Raw genomic sequence first — 23,443 nt, 5'->3', positions numbered from 1 at the left:
TATTTCTAATTAGGTTAGTGAACAAATTCTAGATGTAGATGATAGATTCGTATGAAAAAGTATCACTCATATATTAATTACAAGATGTAAAGAATATAAAAAGTGGAGAATATAAAAACTTGAAAATATAGAAATTAGAAAACAGATTATTATTATGGTGCATATGAACAACAAAATTACATAAGAATATCATCCTAAATAGTTAATAATTTAATCCATAAGCATAGCATATTTCAAAAAAGAATCCCCTAAGACCCAATCGACACGCAAAAATATTTAAATCATTCTATGAATATACACGAAGAAATTTTAACAAACAGATCTTATTTCTATCATTTTTAATCCAAGCAGTTATACTTGTTCTCCCTCCACCTACAAACACTACTTCAGAAATTTAAAACTAAACAAAATGTTATTCCTCCAATCGAAGAAACAGAGTAGAAGATATTTCCCGTTCATCAGAAGGGTGAACGTCGCTCGCAATTGATCAGACGTTTTAAAGGAATCGAAAGGGAAAACGCAAGATGGAAACCGCGTTCAGGAATGTTAATAGCGGGTCAGCAGCGGGTCCTGTATCTGTGGACGCATTGAAAGTCGACTGTACTGGAGTCTCTTCAAGATAAGGGAGGACGAAAACACGTCATTTAGATAAAACCGGGCCCGTTCGTGGCGCGGGTACCTGATACCAGGGGCGTCTTAGCGGCGAGACGAACCCGCAGCCATTTCTTACGGGGGTGCAACCTGCTCCCCTTCGAATCCTCTTCCCTTTTCTTCTAATAGTTCCTTTACGGAACTTTCTAAAAGCGTTCTCCTTCTGACGCCCTCCTAATAAAAGCGTCCTTGAACCATTCTGGGAAGTAGTACGATAGGACTACTTTGGAACTGAAGAATAGTTTCAAACGATGCTATTCGTGGGTGAATAGTTTAACCTTCCAGTTTTCAGACCTATTTCCGATGGGGATAATAACGTTATCGTTTGCTGGTGCTTTTTAAGATGACGTGGCAAGGTTTTACTGATATGACGTTCTGCTTCTGATATGGGGTGAGGTATACGTTTCGAAAGACTCCTTGGAAATTGTACGATTTAAATTAATAATATTTTTTGACGGAATTTTTTATAGGGAAGAGAGCTACGTCTTTTATTAGATAAAGACAAATATTTCGATATGGGTCCATGGTACTTTTATGATTTTAGATGGGTTGTTAATAAAATTGATTTGTGATCTTGAAGTTATGATGGAATATTAGAATGTGTATGTGTGCAATGTATTTTTGTGTGTTTGTAGTATTTTTATTATGATATGAACAATGGGGAATCATAAAGATAAATTTCCAACATTCTGAATTTCTAATTGTTTTAATTTATAAATTAGCAAATTTCTAATTTATTAAGTTACTAAACCTAGATATTCTTAAATTAAAGAAATTTCAAAACATAAAAATTTGAGAAATTATAAAATGTGAAAAATTAAAAATTAAAAAGAAAACTTGAGAAATTAAAAATTTGAATACTTGATAATTTAAGATACTTAAATTTTGTAATCCCGCCTAAACGATTTTAAATAAAATACGTAATAAATCAGGAATATCCAAACTAAATTTACAAAACTGATTACGAAGCAAAGTTTGAATTAACAGAATGAATAACGTGTAAGGAAGGTCTCATTTAACTCCAAAGTAATTTAAATTTTTCCCAGGAAAAACTATTCGTTCGCCGTTTTATGAATAATAGTCTACGAGTTTTCTGGAAATACGATTCCGTTATTCCTCGCATTGTTCCGAGAGCCTCGGCAATAAACAGGCAAATACGTAAAAACGAAGAATGTAAAACGCTTCTGACAATAAGAATAAGAACGGAAGAGAATGCCTTCAGAAGGTTCGTAAACGATCTAATAAGAGATCGATAACAGAACTCCATACAAAAACCATTCGATGCCGTTGTATTGGAATCTGTTGTTTCTTGTCTTCTTTCAAAGTGCTACATTTGCTTGTAAAATGCGAAGAAAGGACTTCAGGTTTCTTCGAAGTGCTTGTTAGGCCAAATGACATTGCAAGCGACGGCCATTTGTGGATAATGACGGGTCGTCGATTTCTCAATTTTAAAACTTGAGAAACTTCTGTATTTACCTGTTTCTGTACTTTTTAATTTTTTAATTTCTAATTCTTTGAGTTTTTATTAACTCCTGAATTTTTGTGAACTTCTGGATTTTTATTAATTTTATGAATTTCTGAACTTTTATGAAGTTCTAAATTTTTCTGAATTTCTGCATTTTTATGAATTTTTTAATTTTTATGAGTATCTGAATTTTTATTAGTTCCTGCATTTTTATGAAATTCTGGATTTTTATGATTTTTTTAATTTTTATGGTTTTTTGTATTTTTTTGAATTTCTGAATTTTCATGAAGTCCTGGATTTTTATAAATTTTTTAATTTTTATGAATTTCTAAATTTCTAAGTATCCAGGTCATCAAATCATAAAATTCAAAAACAATATTCATAACTTTGAAGCTTCTAAATTACCGAATTCAAAAATTTCCAATTTATTAAATTATGAAACAGAATTACCTAATTTACAATTTTCTATATTTTTAAATTTTTAAACTTGCAAGTTGAAAATTTTGGAAATTTCTATGTTTAAAAGTTCCTAAATACCTAAACTCTAAAAACAAATTTTAAATATACAATTAATATGTATAAAGTTGAAAATAAAAAAATTAAAAAATGTGAAAATTTAAGTTTTCTAAATTTCTAAATTCTTTAACAATTTATAGACTGTGTAAAATTTCTTTAAGGCAAGAATATAATCATATACATTACCCATCATTGTGATAAATACAACATATATTAAATTATTTACCTACCAGTTAAACATGTTTAACATATTAATAAATCTTGTATGATACTTGTAATCATTTAAAAAAATATATATCAACAAACTTTAACGAAACTATTTTATATGATTTCAAATAAAAAATGTTCAACATTTTCTTCGACTTGTAATTAAATAATGTGCTCTCTCTCAGCTACAAGATTTCACTGCTTGTTAAAACAATGATCGTTACAATTATTGCCGTTTCATTCGTGTAGAATTATTTGAGAAGCACCAACGGAGGTGATAAAGCAAGATGAAATTTTACAAGTCTTTTTATTACGTAGTGGCTGTCGTCGGTCGAGAAGCGAGCATGAAATTCGATTTAGTCGCCGACGACATGCGTTATCTGTCTCAATGCGTTGAGAAATGGTAACGGTGTGACAGTTACATTAGTCTCGGTGTTCCGTCGAATTAAATTTACATCGAAACGACAGGCGGATCATAATTAATCTCTACATATGAAGTCGTATGTAAAACGATCGTCCAATAACTTCAGAGCTAAGAGAGGTGCTTCGGAAATTCATCAACTCTGTCGAACGAAGATCTTGACATTGAAGTCAAGATTGATATTGTAAGACATGACATTATAAAACATTTCATATTAATTAATGTAACAAAGTTAATTGTTACAATGACTGTATGAGCATGTTATCAATGCTTTTACTATGAATTGACTGACTATCGAGCATGTTATCAATGCTGTTAATATAAATTGACTGACTATTAATTATAGTAAGTTGCTATAATATATTTGAAAGTATCCAAAGTTTGATATGGTACGAGAACATGAAATCAACGTAAAATAAAGTTTGTACAATAATAATTTTAATGATAAAATTGACTGGAAATGAATATGTAAATATTTCATCATTAATGTTAAGATAAATTGATTATCAATTATAGTGAACAATTACTGATATAGAAACTTGATATGATAATAAGTTATCTTTTTACTTCATATAAAAAATTTGATATTGTTTGTTGACATAAAATTATCGTAAAATGACACTTATTTTATACTCACCTGAAGTTTAAAAAATATTAGAAATATCTGCATAATCATTTTATTAATATTCTCAATTCAAAGTAAATTGATTGTCAATTATAGTAAAAGATTAGAAATTTAGAAACATTAAAAATTGCCACTGTGTTGTCATATACAGTATGACATGACAATATAAAATTATCGTAAAATAACACTTGTTATGTATTAATCTGAAGCTTACAATTAATTAAAAATAATTATATGAATATTTTATCTCAATATAAACTGACTGGTTAATAATTATAGCGAGTAATTACTAATTAAGAGACATGAAAGTTTGACACGATATGATGACACAAAAAGGATCTTAAAATATTTCCTCTGAATTAATTTCAAGAAATATAAAATTGACTGAAAATAACTACACGAATGTTTTCTTTAATATATTCAACATATATAAATTAATAGGATATTAATTATATCAAATAATTATCAACTTGAAAGCATTAACCGTTTAATATTTGATAACACGTAAACATCAAATATCACTTATATCAATTTGTGTTAATTAAATTTAAATAAAATTTAACTTGTATCAATTAATGTTTCATTAATGTTATTAAGTATCATTAATATTGTTAGTATAAATTAATATAATTGTTCATTGTCAAATAACGAAGAATCTTAGTTAGATTCTGAATACGAAGACAATTCAGACCAAAATGATTGAAAGAAATTAAAAAAAGGAATAACTGCTCAACTGAAATATTATCCGCTTAATTAACGATCACAATAACTCATTAACTTTGAAAGTGACACAAGTTCATTTCAGTATACTCAAATTTGTTTTTAACCAACATTTCACTAATGGATAATCAACATGTAACGTCACAAAATACAAAAAGTTTGTCTATAAGTGCTCACCAATATTTTAAAATTTCTAAAAATGCAAATTCTCAAATCGTAACAATAAAAAATGGATATGCTCCACTTTCAAACAGTACGGCTCAGTTATCGATCTATTCAAATAAACAAAAATTGATTCAAACCGTCAAACGATTATTTTCAACAGGAATTTATAGCGTGCAGTGTGAGTTTTCACTGATTGTTTAATATAAAAATGGTGTAGCTAGATATGGCCATCATCGGTGTAGCTAGAATGTGGAACTTTTCGACTTTCTTATCCCATCAAAATCTTATTACAATTTGAAAGTAAGAATGAAAAGAAAAAAGGGAATCCCAAAGATCGACGCATCCGCGGGTGTGCGGTCCAGCGAGCAGCTGCGTTTAAAGTAACGAGATGACTGTAGGCAGAGATGAGATAACTTGGGCTAAATAATTCAGATACCTAACAGCTTAGCCCTGTCCCGTACATAATGCAGCCCTATCCACCCCCGTTCGTGCTCCCTCATTCACCCCTGCTTTGACTGCGAACACTTCACTCCCTCGTACCCCTCCTCGACTAGCAACCAGTCCGCTCCTCGAGTTTCTTGCCACCGCTTTTAAAGTGTCAAACCCTCGAATCCGCGATTCGGATCGTTTCGATCCAACACTCGACCCCACCGATTCGCCTCGTTAAACATTCATCCTTTCCTATGTTGGATCACGCTGCTAACCGGTCAAACACGAGCCAACCTAACCGGCTCTCCCGTAAACGTTTTTGTCTCGGTTGTTCAACGTAAATTTAAAACTTGACGAAAAAGACTGCTTCGGTGATATCCGGTAGAGTCGAATCGATATTGTATTCTTTTACAATGTTTTACAATGAGAGTGGGCTTTCGAAATTTCATGCTTGAATAAGTTGGAATAGTGAAGTTATAACGATTCTAAGAGAGTATAGGAGAATGCTTTGCTGCGATACTTTGTACGTGTTCTTTTTTAAATCGTGTTTTTTGAAATGGTTTTTGTGATGTTTTATTAATGAATTAATCAAGCTTTACATTTTATGTATAGCTAGGAGATAATCTGGCTGAGCTATAAAAAATATAATAGATAAGGGACAGTAGTCCCTTGAGAGCTAGTATTCGTTGATTTTTAGGGACTTTTGTGATCAGTACATTTCAGAATGTGGATATGGAATTTGGGGATGTGGAAGTTTTGGAATGGGTTAGGAATTTAGAGATCTGGACATTTTCGGGTAGTTAAGAATTTGGGATTCTGAAAATTTTTGTATGGTTTAAGAATTCAGGGATATGAAAATCTTCATATGGGCTAAGAATTTGAAGATGTAAAATTTCAAGATGGGTTAAAAATTTAGGAATTGTAAGCTTTCAAAATCTAAGAATTTGGAGATCTGGAGATTTGACTACCTATAGGAATCTTAAGATTTAGAAACCTAGAAATTGGGGTATATGAAAATTTGTGGATCTAGTAATTTGGAGACAAAGAAATTTGAGAACCTTAGAATATCAAAATAGCGAAATTTTAAAATTTGGATATTTAGAAATTTAGCAATTTGGAGTGTTTAAAATTGTGAAAAGACGAATTGAAATTCTCCAATTTTGAAATTGAATAAAGATTGAAATTTGGAGATTGGGAAATTTGAAAATGCGAAAACTTGAAAATTATGAAATTGGTGAGTTTACATATGTTCACATATCACTATGTTATCTAAAAGTATGACAAAATATGCGTAGCAAATTTCATGACCCTAAAATAATAATGATCCAGTAATTTCCTATCTCGTAAATCGCTCAAAATAAAATCTCGAATGAAAATACCATTTCAATACAAAATGGTTGATACCTATTAAACGTTTTATACTTTGATTATCAAATTAGCACAAAATTATTATACTATAATATCGATTATTTGTGTGCAAATTTTAAATCACTATCTCAAGTGTAGGTACAGTTATACTTTACTATTATATTCATTATTTTAGCAATGTATTTAATAATTAAACATAATACTATAAATAAAATAATTCTGCATGAAAACACTCCTTAAATATAAAATGGCTGACGTTCATTCAGGGCTTCATACTTCTACAGTTAAACTATCACAAAATTATTACATTATATCAACTATTTACATACAAAATTGAAATTACCATCTTAAATGTCGATACTATAATACTTTGCTATTGTATTTATATTTTTTGCAATGTATTTCACAACTATACATCTATAATTAAAATAACTGTATCATTTTACTCTACCACCTCCAGAAATCAATTTTCACTCTTCTTCCAACAAAAGATACAAACTTGTTAACTAAATTTTAGTCTTTAAAATACAAAACTAAATTAAGCTACAAATTATTGTACAAATTCTCTTACGTTAAATATTTCTTTTTATGCAAAATTGTTTTTAAAATAATAATTATGCAAATGATAATATAAAAATATAATTTATTAAGATTGTGATAAGAAAGAAGAGTAGGAGTTAAGTAGATTGCCACTTGACGGTTTGATGTCTGATCGAGATGATTTAGAGCACAGCTTAGGAGGGAAGAATGCTTTTTATGGGAGTGTTAAGGGATAGAAAATAGAAATGGATGGAAGCGTGGACAGATGTGGCTGGTTCGTATTAATGTGCTTTTAAAACGCTATCGCTCGGAAGTTTTAGTTCATTTTGTAGCAAGTGAGGCTTTCTTAAGTTTACGAGATCCGTGACTGGGTCTATTTAGATTAGTGATGTGCTACAGGTGACGTGCACTTGTGGATATTCATGGGAAGACAATTTATGAATTTGTATTGTTCTATATTTCCAAATTTTTTATTTTTCAAGTTTTCAAAATTTCTCGCTTTCAAGTTTTTAAGTTTTCGAGTTTTCAAGTTTTCAAGTGCTCAAGTGCTCAAGTGTTCAAATGTTCAAGTGCTCAAGTGTTTAAGTTATCAAGTTTTCAAATTTTCTAGCTTTCAAGTTTTTAAGTTTGCGAGCTTTCGAGTTTTCGAGTTTTCAAGTGTTCAAGTGTTCAAGTTTTCAAGTTTTCAAATTCCCAAATTCTCAAATTCTCGAATTTCCAAATTTCTAAATTACTACACTACTAAATTACTAAATTACTAAGTTACTAAATTACTAAGTTACTAAATTACTAAATTTCTAAATTCCTAATCCAACTTAATCAAATCCACAAATTCTCTAATTCCTAGATTCTGAAATTACCTAGTTTCTAATTTGCCAAATCCCCGAATCCCCAAATAACCCAATTACCAAATTCCCAAATTCCCAAATTTTCCGATTTTCAAATCCCCAATTCCTCAATGTCAAATCCCCAAATTCCGAAATTACCAAATTTTCCTATTTCCAAATCTCCAAATTCCTCAAATTCCCCAAATTCCACAAATCTCCCAAATCTCTCAAATTCCTTAATTCCCAAATCCCCAAATCCCTAAATCCCCAAATCCCCAAATCCCCAAATCCCCAAATCCCCAAATCCCCAAATCCCCAAATCTCCAAATTCCCAAATTCCTAAATTCCTCAATTGCCTAATTACCTAATTACCTAATTACATAATTTCCAAATTCCCAAATTTCCAAATTACCCGAATTCCTCAATTCCTTACATTCCCAAATCCCCAAATTCCTTAATTTCCAAATCCCTAAATTACTAAGTTCCCAAATTTTCCAATTCCTAAATCCCTAACTCCCCAAATCTCCGAATCCCCAAATTCTCAAATCCCCAATTTCCCAAATCCCCAAATCCCCAAATCCCCAAATCCCCAAATCCCCAAATCCCCAAATCCCGAAATCCCCAAATCCCCAAATCCCCAAATCCCCAAATCCCCAAATCCCCAAATCCCCAAATCCTCAAACCCCCATGTTCTCTTCCAAAATTTCCAAATACTCCAACACCAAAATCCCCAAATCACAAAAAGGCCACAAATTCCTTAAATCTCCCCAAAATCACATTTCTTCATCAAGTTATTTTCCCACTAAAATAATCTCAGTAACTTAAATAAACAAATAAATAAGCTGCCGTTTGTATCGCTATCTACATCATTATATAACACCCTGTTATAAAGTATTCTCCATTATCGGGGTATCATAAAAACAGCAATGGATAGATAATTGTGCGTGCAATATTTCCCGATTAAGCTCGTTTACCGATTCATTCATTGCAAAAGATAAAATCAAGTTTACAATGCACAGGTTCGCGAGTGTACGAAGTGTTAGGGAAAAGTTATAGTTAACGATAGGGGTATAACGATAAGAGTAATGCGTCCCAGGTTGCTAGAGAATACGGTTATGCCGGCCACAGCGAATGGGGCTGTGCCGTGGCTGCAAAATGTAATCGGCACGGCACCCTCAATTATTAATTGTTAACCGCGTTAATTACTTGCACGGGTGTAGGCGCGGCTGTCACTGAAACAACGGCGTAGACACCATACATTTTCTACCGGATATGTGCGATTGAATCGGACTGTTAAATTTTCTTCGTCTCTGACAAAATTATTTTTGTAATTAGGTAAATTGAAACGTATTCTGTTTGTGGACGTTATTGATATTTATAAATGTAATTCAGTTATTGATGGTGATTTAATGTTATTTGTTTTATAGAAATTCGACTAAAATTGTACTATTAAGTAATTTATGAAGTTATTGTATAATACATAGATGTTTGGAAATTTATAGGGAAATTTAGTTTTTTAAATTGGAAAGTTTGGATGTTTTGAAATTTCGAAATTTGGTAGCAAAATTCCTAAATTCAAGAATTTTTGAATTCCCGAATACTTAAATTTTTCAAATTTCCGAAATTGAGAATTTTGGATATTCAAATTCCCTAATTCTAAAAGCCATGAATTCCTGAATTCTGAAATTCCCGAATTACGGAATTTTTGAATTTCTAAATGTAAAAATTTCCAAATTCTTGAATTCCTAAATTTCCGAGTTTCCGAACTTTCAAATTCCTGAATTCCCAAATTCCCGATTTCCATAAGTCATGAATTCCTGAATTCTAAAATTATCGAATTCCTAAATTCCCGAATATACTAATTTCCTAATTTCCTCATTTCCGAAATACCAAATTTCCTGCATTCCTAAATCCGTAAATCCGTAAATCCGTAAATCCGTAAATCCTTAAATCCTCAAATCCCCAAATCTCCAAATCCCCAAATCCCCAAATCCCCAAATCCCCAAATCCCCAAATCCTCAAATCCGTAAATCCTTAAATCCCAAATCCCTAAATCCTCAAATTCCTAAATCCCTAAATCCCCAAATCCCTAAATGCCCAAATCCCCAAATCCCTAAATCCCTAAATCCCTAAATCCCCAAATCCCCAAATCCCCAAATCCTCAAATCCTCAAATCCGTAAATCCTTAAATCCCTAAATCCCCAAATCCTCAAATTCCTAAATCCCTAAATCCCCAAATCCCTAAATGCCTAAATCCCCAAATCCCTAAATCCCTAAATCCCTAAATCCCTAAATCCCTAAATCCCTAAATCCCTAAATCCCTAAATCTCTAAATCCCCAAATCCCTAAATCCCTAAATGCCTAAATCCCCAAATCCCTAAATCCCTAAATCCCTAAATCCCTAAATGCCTAAATCCCCAAATCCCTAAATCCCTAAATCCCTAAATCCCTTAGTCCCTAAATCCCTAAATCCCCAAATCCCTAAATCCTTAAATCCCTAAATCTCTAAATCCCTAAATCCCTAAATCCCTAAATCCCCAAATCCCCAAATCCCCAAATCCCTAAATCCCCAAATCCACAAATTCCAAGATTCAATGTACAAAATCCTTTATCTCAATGAAAATCAGCACAGATTTCAATAAAATCTTAACCTTCGTAATTAAAACAGAAACTTGTAAAAGCATATTTCATCTTGACATTTTCACCACATTAATTCATTTAAAACTAAAGTTGTCAAATGTCTTTGTATTTTTATGAAAATATACTTATTTCATAATCGAAAAAGTGGTACGACGTGTTCATTTAACCTTCACGTAATCGAACGGTTCTCAAAAGGAAAGTAAATTTCAAGAAATGACCGATAGCCGAATACTTTGTTCCCTCGGTTTCGTGTGAAGAGTTTCACGAGACAAAGGTATCGGTAAAACATGAAACTGATATCGGCCAGAGAAAATTACAGGAAGTCCAGGTAGACACAGTCGACCCGAGAACGAAAGCAAAAAAGTCAGATTAACGAGGTACTTTCTGATGTTCGATAGGTCGAATCTCGCCGTAATTCGTGAGGAGACACGCTGGCTGAGTGCCACCGGTCTTTACAAATCCACACGCGTTGCGTAAAGGAACCAGTTTCCACAAATTATTACGATCCCATTCTTTAACGATACATGTAATTAACTTTCGCAGATTCGAAATTATAGATCTCTGTTTTAAATTGCGCTCGATTTACAATGGGTGAATAGATTGTTATATTCAAGAAATTTCTTATTATAAATATGTGATAGACTTTAGTTGGTTTAACGATGGTATTAACACTGGATATATTGATTAGTTACAGTATATAATAAAATGTAACTAATGTCTTAAGACATAAGTCTCATATGTGGAACAGAGATTTAAGTTCCATGTTTTGAAGCATCTAGTTTTGTTACATTCCTTAAATACCTCAAATTCTCCAATTTAAAAAATTCGTGTTTTAAATGGTCGCAAAAATAACTTGCAACTGGAAATTTCTTCATTATAAATGTGTTATTAAAAATTAACATCTTAAAAATCAACGAGCACCCTTTATCTCCCGACATCGTATATCCATTAAAACCTACTACATAATAAAACATTGCATTTATAAACGTATGAGCGTACACTTTTAAAACCAAAAAAATAACGCTACTTGACTTCTTCAATGTAAGACACTGTTAATCTTTTCATCCAAGCAGTTAAACCTGTTCAATCGCAGAAAAAGTACCATTCTCGAGGATGTTAATATTCTCACGCATTTTACACCATTTCAAAGTTATCGCTCGTCACCAAATATACTTTTACTGCTTTCGGAAATATCATTTCGAATAAAAGCGTATCAACGACTGCTTTAGAACAGTGTATAACTGTGTTTATGATTGAAAGACATTCTTGCGAAGGTCCTCGTTTTTCAATTCCGATATGGTATCAAAACCGTTTAATAACGCACTGTCATCAGGGTAAAATCCATAAATCGGCAGCAAAAGCCAGCAGCAGATAAGGCCGCGAGTTTCTTACAATTACCCGGGGCATGGTAACGAAGCGACAAATAAACGATCGAGTGGTTGATTGCAGCCGAGATGTGGATTTTATCTGAAATCTTTGCTCGACATCGGCGGCTGTTCTAGTCGTTAATCGTGCAACAACCGATCGAGTTGTGTCCCGATTGAACCGACTCGTTCCGTGATACACGGGCTACCGAGGGGGCAACGTGCCTTCCTCTTAAGAAATCGAACGAAGGCAACGAGAAGAGGAAGAAGAAGAGGATGGGAACAGCTTCTCGCGGAGATAAACAAAGGTACAACGAAACCGTTTAATTACCGACGACTGGAGATTAACTCTAATGGAATGACGGTGTTTCGTGGCTCGTATAGAAAGCGAGTCGCTGATTGGCCCTGTTATCCAGCCTGGCGCCTTTCTGACCGAAGAACTTTTCGGTTTGATCCGCTTCGCCAAGAATTTTGGTTCCCTCATTTTTAAATGGCCACCAAAAATTACGCAGGGATTCTCATTTTCTGTTTAGAAGGCCAAGTTAAGAGGCCGGATTAGAAGATCAATTTTTATAGCAATTTTTGATCGCAAATCAATATTTTTGATGAAAATAGTATCAATTAATTTGATCGATGCTAGAATTACTAAATTTTAGAGTTAATAAATTTCGAATTGGTAACGAATTGGAATGAATGCAATGAAGAATAAAGGTGTAAAGCAAGATCTTTTATTTGTGGAGGAGTGGTAGCAGGGTCTTTCGTAAATATTGAAATCCGCGGATAACAGAGCACACTATTATGTTTGTATGTATTTATACATATATGTCTATTATTATATATGTTAAGTATTACAAAAATTACTGTGTGCACTAATTTATGTTTTATCGTTTCTTCATTTTATAACATTCCTCGTTTTAAATTAACTCTACCTGTGTTTAAAATTAAATAATCAGTATAATGACATTTAATATTCCCACTGTCAAAAATGAATGAACTAATACTAAATGCTGTAATATATCGTAATATATAATACAAGTATTGTATGAATAAAATGAAGCCGATAATGTTTATAGAGGTAAAGAATTAACGTATACAGTAATTTCTGTTCTATCATCTGTTTGTCTACTTTTTAACTTCGTTTTTAACTTCAAAATAAGTGTACATTATACACCGGTACATATCTCATAAATGTACATATCTCGTAAAAATGTTTGGTAAAATATCCCATTTAAGCAGAGCTATCGACGTAACCAACGAGTCAGCCATTTTGTGGTTCCCTAATAGACTTTGTGCTAGAAAACAGACACCCTCGAGCTACCCCTTAGCGAGCTAGCTCTACCATCGACGAATCGAATTAACTTTATTACGTTTCTCTTCTGTTTTCCACCCCAACAACCGCCAGTCTCTTTTCACCCCCTCTTTCTCCCGGTCGATTTCTCCAGTCTCGTTCCCTGCTTTATCCGCCCCTCTCAGCTTTCTGCTATTTGATCAAACTGATATATCACGAATAGGATATACTGTATACACTTCAACGTAATGACAAGCAAACGAAATACAATCGACACTTGTTTTCATATTTTACATATGAATTAGAATAATTTCAGAAAAAATCTTTTATAACATTTTAAGACACTTTAGAAAGAAATTTTGAGATACGATTTAGGACACTTTAAGACGACATCTTTACGTATAATTTTGAACAGTTTAATATTTTAATTGCCACGTCACCTACATTTAGGTTAGGTTAGGTGACGCTTAAATTTTCATACGAATCTATCATATAATATGTAGGAATGGATCGAAGGGATGATCTAATTGAGAAATGGCTCCGCTTTTAGCAAATAATTAATTTAATATAAAGAATAATGAATTTAGTATAATAAACAATGAATCAAGAAGGAATTGCGTAATATGTCCATATAGGAACGCGTCCGAAATATGTCTAATCCTGTTGTCGATTGCCTTTTGGCCATGCACACTTCTTTTGTTATTTTCATGCATTCTTTTGCACATGCACACGTACTCACCCGCCCTCGTTCGTACTCTCACTCTCTCACACATTTCCACGCATATTCTCTTGCACTCTCTCACTCGCACGTGAGATCCATATTCGTTCATCCATGTTCGCGTTCCCTCATATATTATTAAGAATTTGTTACTTTCTGGTTGAAAATACTTATATTAACATATTGTGGAAATATACGGTAAAATTTGTTACAAACAAAATGACTACCTAATCAAATTTTCAACTGCTTCAGTAGAGCAGTCAACGTGTTAAGAAGAAACCTTTTGGTACAATTTAGGACAGAAGAAGTAATCTTCAGATACAATTTAGAGTAAAGGATGAAATCGCCCTTAGCATAGAATGATAGCACCTGTATGAACATACGAATTTGCCTCAAGCAATTTTGTGAACCCATTGAATTGATAGAAAATATGATCGTTTACGTAATCAAACTTCGAGGCCTAATTTTGCAATCATAAGATTAACAAAACTTCCTTAATACATAAACTTATTGTAACATGATTTTCTCAAGTAGAATCAGATCTACGTTATATTACTACAATTACTATAAATACTATCAAAATTACTATAATTATTAAAAGAACAAATAAACACTGCGATTTCAGAAACACCCTACACATCTTAAAAAACATAAAAGAAAGAATAACATTATCAGCGATAATCATAAAGTACAAGGAGAAAAATATAAAATTTGATAAGATATGGCAATAAATATAATCAATGAAAAATAAATAGCTACTTTATCGCCATGAATATAAACACTCTATCATTTTCAGTCTCCTGTTTGTTTCAGGAGACAAACGGCTGAAGAAAGGGAGGCTGAAAGGCAAGCAGCGAATCGGTTAATGCTGTCCCTTCAAGCCGAAGCTCTTGGAAAGGTAGCTTATCATCCAGCAACGGTACCCAGCCATCCAGCAGGAACCACCGTTTCCAGTTTGGACAGACAGCAACCACCCACGGCCCTAACCCATCCCGTAGGTCAATGGACATCGCCTTATGGTCCTCCGCAACCCTTGACGGAGCCAATTTGCTGAACCTTGATACAATCGACTCGAATCGAAAGACTTTTATCGAACGATGAGTTCGATCTACACAATTTTGTGTCGCGTTTCAATCAGTTCGACGGGAAATCGTGATTAGTCCTTTCGCGTTTATGTCAGTGATCTGAGGGAGGATTATCCTCCTCGTTTCAGAATTACAGTGGTGTGAAGGGTGGTTTGGAAGATTTTTCATTTTATGATAAATAGAAGAATATTTTGGTTTGTGATGGGTTTATTTACGAATAATTCTGTTATCTTCTGGTTAAGATTAAATTGTTTTTGCAAATGAATATTAATAAATGGTAAATGAATTATTTGTGAATGAATAGGAGACAAAAATTGCTTTTTTGGAAATGTCTTCTGTATGTTGTAAATCATAGATCTTTTTAATGCTAATATACCTGCAATACATATTTTTTCTTTTATTCATCAACAATGATTATGAACTAACGTCATTAACAATGTTGCTGAAATATTACAATGATTCAATACTAATGTTTGTATTCTTTGCTTTAATATTATTTTCGTTTTTACTACGCTCACAAATATTTTTTACCTTAACTTTACACTATTTTAGAACATAGTACAGTGTAGAATGTTAGCAAGATTGCAATTTGAACAGAATAAGATAGCCACCAATATGGCGTCATTTTGAATGACGGGAATACTTTTTGATGCTGCATTAATAAGTAATTATAATTTACTACATATTCTTTATTCAAGACTTGAAAAACTAGAATACCAATCATATTAAAATATCTCTAATATTAATAATAAATATAACTGTTCATAAATAAACCCTTGCAAATGGAATTATTAATTTCTTTATATCTTGTGTCACGAAAAGAGATTTCGACAGTTCCATTGATACATGATTATATTTTACTGAATATTATTTTCTAAAATAGAATTATGTCAGAATATCTGTAATATTCAATAATTAACAGAATTATACATAAAAAATCTGAATACAATGTATTTTTATATTTATTTTACTTTAAAGAGATGTTCCGAATATTTTTTTCACACCACTGTATACAAGCTGTAACTATTACGAATTTCGAAAGATATTTAATTTATTATTTTCTGATTTGTTTAATTCTGTACGAAACGCAAGTTACAATCAAGTGACAAGGTCGGAAATACACACCTACTGATAATCGTGTTTACCTGGGTAAAATGGCGATATAGGGGAAGAAAGTTACATAGCTTGTTTTATTATATTGGTCCTTCGCTTTATGTGATATTCCTTTTATACGGTTTTAATTTTGCAAGATAATTTCGCTGTCGAACACTGTAGATTTCCATAAAGAAAACAGCAATATAATAAAAAATTAACTATCACTAATTGAATTTCAGTAAATTTTCAAATTCACATACTTGTAAATTTGGAAATCTAAAAATTTGGAAGTTTACATATTGAGAGACTTAAAAACCTGGAAATTTGTAAATTTGAGAATTTCAGAATTTGCAAAATTTTACGATTTAAACAAAAGTTTGTTAATTTGTCTAATTTGTAAATTTGCAAATTTAGAAATTTGAAAATTTGAGGAATCCAAACAATCTGAGAATTTGGTGATACAGATAAATTGAAAATATGGAAAGTTGAAAAATTTGGAATTTTAAAAATTTGTGAACTTGAAAATTTAAGAATGAGGAAATTTGAGAATTTAAAAATTTAAAAATGGGGAAATTTGAGAATTTAAGAATTTGAAAATTTAAGTACCTTTAAATGCAGGAATTTGAGAATTAAAGAATTTGAAACCGTGCAAATTTGGAAACTCGAAAGTTACTTGAATCTAGGGATCAATCTACCACGCATTATTCCAAATTTGCACGACACATTTTAATTAATACATAAATAATTAAATAAAAGGGATGATAATCTCATAATCCTATTTTTAAATTTATTAATACTAATACAATTATAATATATTAATACTAACTCCACACAAAATTGTAATTACACCCCATGCATTTTCAATGCAAAATGCAAAAAAATTGTTGCTTACGTGTTTGTGAAATATTGATTTCTAAAAAAATAATTATTTTCAAATTTTATTTGAAATAGGGATGCAAATACACCCCTATAGGAAAAAGATTACAATTAATTCTAACTTTACTGAATAAATTACAACTTTACAAAGAACAAATTTTTCCTTCAGGAGCAATTTCACGTGACAAGTGGAACCTTCTCCTATATCGCCTCTTTTTCTACACAGACCTACAACGCTCAACACCGTGTACATATAAATTACATTTCACTTCAACAAAATTGCACATCTCAAGAATCCATTATCGTGTCCAACAACGACAAAAAAATCGATAATTAAGCAGAAATTTATATGAAACTCCTAGAACGTCAGCGTTCGATTTCACTTGTTTCAGTCAAGATTCATTAAAAAGCTTTAGCCATGAAACGACAAGTACGATTATTATCGCAATTTCAACGACAATATTCTTTGTACGAGGTTATTAGCGTAATTGAGGCATGTTTAAAGAACTTTTCACGAGAAGTAATTATTATCCATAACGTTACTTAGTTATTGACAGTGGGAAAGGATCTCGAAGATCGAGAGGGGGTTAACGAGTCGTCTTAATTGCGCTATTTCCAGGCGAAATATCAACGCTTCATGACAAGACGGGCGAATTTTATCGACGTACTTAATTAACGGACCGAAAGGACTGATAGAGAGTTAAAAAGAAAGTTAAATAATTCCTGAGAGCTCTTTCGTTTGACCGATGCCCGTAAGGTCACTTCTCTCGAAGAATTTACCCTCGTCAAATAGACACGATACGCAGAGGGACACCGAAAGAAATCGAAGGGCTGCACGGAGAGGTGCAGACAGCTAAATCGAAACGAAATTTACAATTTACAGCTTTAAATCTTACGAAATTCTCTTTTATCCTTACGTTAATTGTTTCCATGAAAACTTACGACGGATCCAAAAACTTTTCTTGATTTATAAACATTTTTGCAGTACTACTTTCTTTTTGGTTAAATTTCAAAATTATTTTTAATTTATTTTTATTATATCGTGGTAAACCAAATATAAGTTGGAATGACATAACCTAACTTTTATGTTGTAACTGAACAATTGAATACATATGAATTATTTATACAATATAAAACGAAATATTTACATGTTGAAATGACATAACCTAACTTTTATACTAGGTAATAACTTGAACAATCAACTGCATATGAATTATCTACACTCTACAAAACAAAATATTTAAATTCACTAATAACATTAAAACAAATTATATACATTAGAATGAATACATATCATTACATGTATTAAAAGAAAAAACAGTTACTTTATTTTATTGAATAAGGAAATGAGTATAAAAATAGAAGTGGCAATGGGAGGATTGATACAGTTAAACAGGGTGTTTCACTAATTCTGCACCAAAGTTTCTTCGTTATTAATGATTTGCAAAAATCTAAGAAGGATAAACTGTATGATTCGAAGAAATAATAATATGTAAGATAAACAAAAATTTTTCTGAGGATAATATTTTCCGAGACTTCAAGTTTCGTGACCTTTTCATGACCTTGAACGAGAAATATTTACAAATATCTGTAAATGAATGCAAAAAATAAAATAACCACAATTACTGCAAATTTTCAGTCACTGCAACAGCACTAATAATATTATTCTTGTATGTTATGGAAAATATTTGTTCTTGTTCAGCAATGTGACAGTGTCAAAGATATTTTAATTAGACGATTATTTATTGTTCTTTATTTCTATCTAAAATATACTAATCCTCATCAGTCTCCTTTATTAAAATTTAATAAAACGCAAATAAAGTTGAAAAATACAAAATGAATGATATTTTTTAATACAAAATTTTGTTAGATTTTGTAACTCTTGGATCCGTCATTGTTGTAAAAATAATTATCGAAGGAGTTAAAAGCGTATTATCAACAAATTTTTATTTATTGTTTTGATTTGTTGTTAAATAAGGAAATCCTTTTTGATGCAGCCCTTTAAATGGTACAGTTTACTCCAGAAATTGATACAACATATCTGTGTATAAATAGTAGTGCGATAGGTGTAATTAAAAGTATACAAACTAACAAGGAAGTCACAAGTGTCTCCTTCAGATTTTCATGAGCTTTTACACGTTAATCATGTTATTGGTTGGGTTACTGATCTTCTTCATGTACGGTTTTGAAATTACTTATAAAAATTAAATTATTCATAATTTAGTAATTGTTTAATGTTTCAGGCTTATTGTTAGTAGGGTTTATTTACCGTACTGACTTTTGATCAATTCTAAATGCAATACATTAAATTAATCATAATTTGCCTATTATAAACATAGAAAGAAAAAAAATTTCCATAAAAGATTGAAATTCAAAAGTTCTGAAATTTAGAAATTTTTGAATTCAGTTATCTGAAAACTTAAAAATTTGCAAATATAAAAATAGTAAATGATTAAATTAACAAATTTCAGAAATTTAAAATTCTAAAGTTTAAGAATAAATATGTGAAAGTTTACAAATTTTAAACTTCAGAAATTCCAAATTTCCAAACCACCAAATGTGCAATATTCCAAAGTTCTAAATTTAAAAGCAATAATTACTACACATTTAGAATTTTGCAAAATTAGAAACTTGGTAACATCAAATTTTCAAATGTCCAGATCTCCAAATATTTTACTTTCAAAACTTTCAAGGTTATACATTTGGAAATTGGTAAACTCACAAATATAAAAAAATTACTTTTTCAATTTACAAATTTAATAATTTCATAAGTTGAAAATTCAGAACTTTAGGAACTTCAAATTTCCACATTTGCAAATGTCCAAATTTTCAGAATTAAATATCTAGAACCATGATAATTAAAAAATTTTTAATTTAAAAATATCAAATTAAGAAATATGCTACTCATGAGTGCCGATAAGTGCATATTATTTACACACTATTCACCCATAAATCTTTTAAAGAATTATTCTTTTGATCCACATATACAAATAACCTGACTAACCTAACTTAACCTAACATGATCAAATGTACAAAAACTCACTAAAACCTGAACAGGACACTTAGGACGATCTTCTAAAATATAATGTACGATATTACTGCAGCGTTTTATTTTAAATATTAGGCGCACACTAGTGTACACACACCCTATATGATAACATATATACATGAACACACGCATACATTCTATACTCTGTACATATTAATTTCTTAAGCGTATGCAGAATCTTCAAGCATAATTAAGGATATATTATCGCGAAGAATAAAAATAAGTGTACCGCTACCATTTAAGATTCGTCGTCATCATCGAAATTGAAGCGTGTTAACACTTTCACTGTCGTACGAATGAATCTGAATTTTCTAAACACCAAATTGTAACAAAATTTTACTATGCACTTAAAACTGTGTTTGTCTAATAGAAAAAATTAAATATTCGCTTTAAAATTAAATACAGACAAGTAGCCGTTCGATAATTCCCTGCGTTTGGGGCTTAAAGGCGGGAACTAGGAATTATCGAGCGTTAATGATACGTGTACATTCTTCACGAGTGTAATTACATAGTAAGTAAATATCGAACGGCTACTGTATTACGAAAATGACAGATCAGGTTCATTAAAAGTAAAATTATTGTACTACTTAATGATATATTTACTATTACAGTCAAAGTGTTAAATCGCTTAATTAGGCAAGTATTAAGCTAAGAGACAGTACTAGTTGTTAATTATTAGCGAACGATGTGATGTTATGTAAGTACGTGTAACGTTGTATATAAAATGAGATGAAAGTGCATATTAAGAAGGAAAACGATTTAATTGGCACGCACGTGTACGTGCAGAGGATGGATAGAATAATGGAAACAGTAAAAACGTTCTTATTTATTTTTGTTTCATATCTTTTTTTTATGACCACGATCATTTGATTTGAGTAATATTTTATTCAACATGTCAAATTTACATAAATATTTTGTAAAAAAGGTTTTGATTTAAATATAATTGGTAACGAGGTCGATTTTGCAATGTTCGTGACAGTGTACCGTATTCTGATTTCGAGTTCCATTTGGATATATTGCAATTAAGGTACAATCGCCATTTGCAAGATATTACATTAGTAGTGATGGGCAACTGTGACTGTCAAAAAGGAATGTAAGATTTACAAATGCTTGCGGAACTTGATAAGAATTTAAAATTAGAAAATTTTCCTATCCCAAAATATTCATAACAACAAATTTACGAAATTAAAAAGTTTCTAAATTTGAAGATTTCGAAATTTTATAATTTCCAAATTTCCAAACTCTAAAACCTCCAAATTCCAAAATTTACAAATACCAACACTTCTTATTTTCCAAAATTTAACAAATTTCAGATTGCCAAATTCCAAAACTCCCAAATTCCAAAATTTCCAAATTCCAAAATTTTCAAATTCTAAAATTTCCAAATTCCAAAAATCCCTAAATTTCAAATCTTTCAAATTCCAAAACTCCCAAATTCTAAAATTTTCAAATTCCAAAATCCCCAAATTCCAAAATTCCCAAATTTCAAATCTTTCAAATTCCAAAATTCCCAAATTTCAAATCTTTCAAATTCCGAAACTCCCAAATTCCGAAACTTCCAAATTCCAAAATCCCCAAATTTTAAAATCCTCAAATTCCAAAATCCCCAATTTCCAAAATCTCCAAATTTCAAAATCCCCAAATTCCAAAATCCCCAAATTCCAAAATTCCCAAATTTCAAATCTTTCAAATTCCAAAACTCCCAAATTCCAAAACTTCCAAATTCCAAAATTTCCAAATTCCAAAATCCCCAAATTCTAAAATCCCCAAATTCCAAAATCCCCAAATTCCAAAATCCTCAAATTCCAAAATCCCCAAATTCCAAAATCCCCAAATTCCAAAATCCCCAAATTCCAAAATCCCCAAATTTCAAGATCCCCAAATCCCAAAATTCCCAAATTTCAAATCTTTCAAGTTCCAAAACTCCCAAATTCCAAAACTTCCAAATTCCAAAATTTCTAAATTCTGAAACTTTCAAATTCCAAAAATCCCACATTCCAAAACTCCCAAATTGAAAAATTTATAAATTTCAAAACATTCAAAACTCCCAAATTCCAAAATTAAAAAATTTCAAATTATTAATTTTCTATACTTCTGAAATTGTCACCCTGCTGCTCAAAACTGACTTAAATGAAACAAATAAAAAGTACTAAAAAATATATGTACAATTATTTCACACTTTCTGTTACAATTTAAAAAGTCCCATATAATTTAAATAATGCATTAAATTTTCTAACCAGTGTATATTCATAAAAAATGTTTGCATTATTCTGTCCAACCATTGTACATTGATTGTACGAACCTTACAAATTCACAGGCATTCACAAGACTAACGTTTATCACGTTAGACGTTATTTATTTGTTAATTGATAATTTAACATATAGCAACGAGTAATGAAGTATGTATCTGTTAACTAATATCCGACGAATTTTGTTAAAATTTTAATTACCAGGCTTCATTGTTTAGGTACACTTATGACGTTGATGTGTAAAATAAAAAACTAAACGACGACGTTGTCGAAATAAATAATCTGATTTTGCAGATTGTGAGATATTACCAGTGAGATATTGGAATAACTGCTTCCGGTGATAATTTCTTTCTTCTTCTTCCTGTGACGGATTTTGTAAGGTACACTGTATATATTTTTCCAATTGTATCGCACAGAATAAATTTATATGATCACGTACGAACGAATATTTTGTGATACGATTTTTTCTTTCTTGCTGTTTGGATGTGACGTGGGTGCGACGTAGATCTCTCATGAGGGTAAGTGGAGAGAGAAGGGATAACAAAGGAAAAATAGATTTCTATTTGAAAATTTGAAATATTTATATTTTTAAATTTCTTAATTCTAATATACTGGATTTCTTACATTTTTAAATTATTTTTTTAAATTGCAACATTTGGGATTTTTGAAGTTTTACAATTGGACACTTCGAAATACTTAAATTTCTGCACTTTCAAATTTTCAAATGACTGGTAATAGTTTCATCATTGATAATTGGTAATAGTTTCAAACTTCCAAATTTTTAAATTCCTAAATTTGCAACTTTCCAAATTCCTAAATTTCCAAATTTTCAAATTTCCAAATTTCCAAATTTTCTAAATATTTTTAAACATCTATGTTTTTTATTCTGAAAATTGGAAGCTTGAAATATTAGTGTTCCTACATTTTAAGTCCATAAATTCCGAAGTTCTAAATTTTCTACATTTATAAATCCCTAAGTTCCTAAATTTAGAAATTTCTAATTCTCTAAGTTATCAAACTTTCAAATTTCCAAATCCTTAAATTTATAAATTTAAAGCTTCAGCTCTAATAAATTTGTAAATTATAAAATCTTTAATTTCTATGTTTTCAAATATCTGAATATAAAGAATTATAAGTTTATAAGT

The 23,443-nt window shown here is 31.0% G+C and overlaps 1 protein-coding gene across 4 annotated transcripts in view; it reads left to right on the top strand.

The window, feature by feature from the left end:
* Positions 1–22,735, top strand: part of C15 (homeobox protein C15) — a 65,542-nt gene extending 42,807 nt beyond the window's left edge. For 2 of the 4 annotated variants that reach the window (XM_076531603.1, XM_012291657.2), the window contains exon 3: positions 14,758–22,735. In XM_076531603.1, the coding sequence (XP_076387718.1) occupies positions 14,758–14,998 (241 nt within the window). In that variant the 3' untranslated portion in view covers positions 14,999–22,735. Of the gene's footprint in view, positions 1–14,740 lie in introns of all 4 variants that reach the window. The other 2 variants (XM_076531604.1, XM_076531605.1) reach the window with 2 other exon arrangements.
* Positions 22,736–23,443: the final 708 nt, after the last annotated feature.

This window comes from Megachile rotundata, chromosome 5 (assembly GCF_050947335.1).
Source record: "Megachile rotundata isolate GNS110a chromosome 5, iyMegRotu1, whole genome shotgun sequence".
NCBI lineage: Eukaryota > Metazoa > Arthropoda > Insecta > Hymenoptera > Megachilidae > Megachile > Megachile rotundata.
The sequence above is the reverse complement of the archived record's forward strand: the minus strand, read 5'-3'. Positions and strand labels throughout refer to the sequence as shown.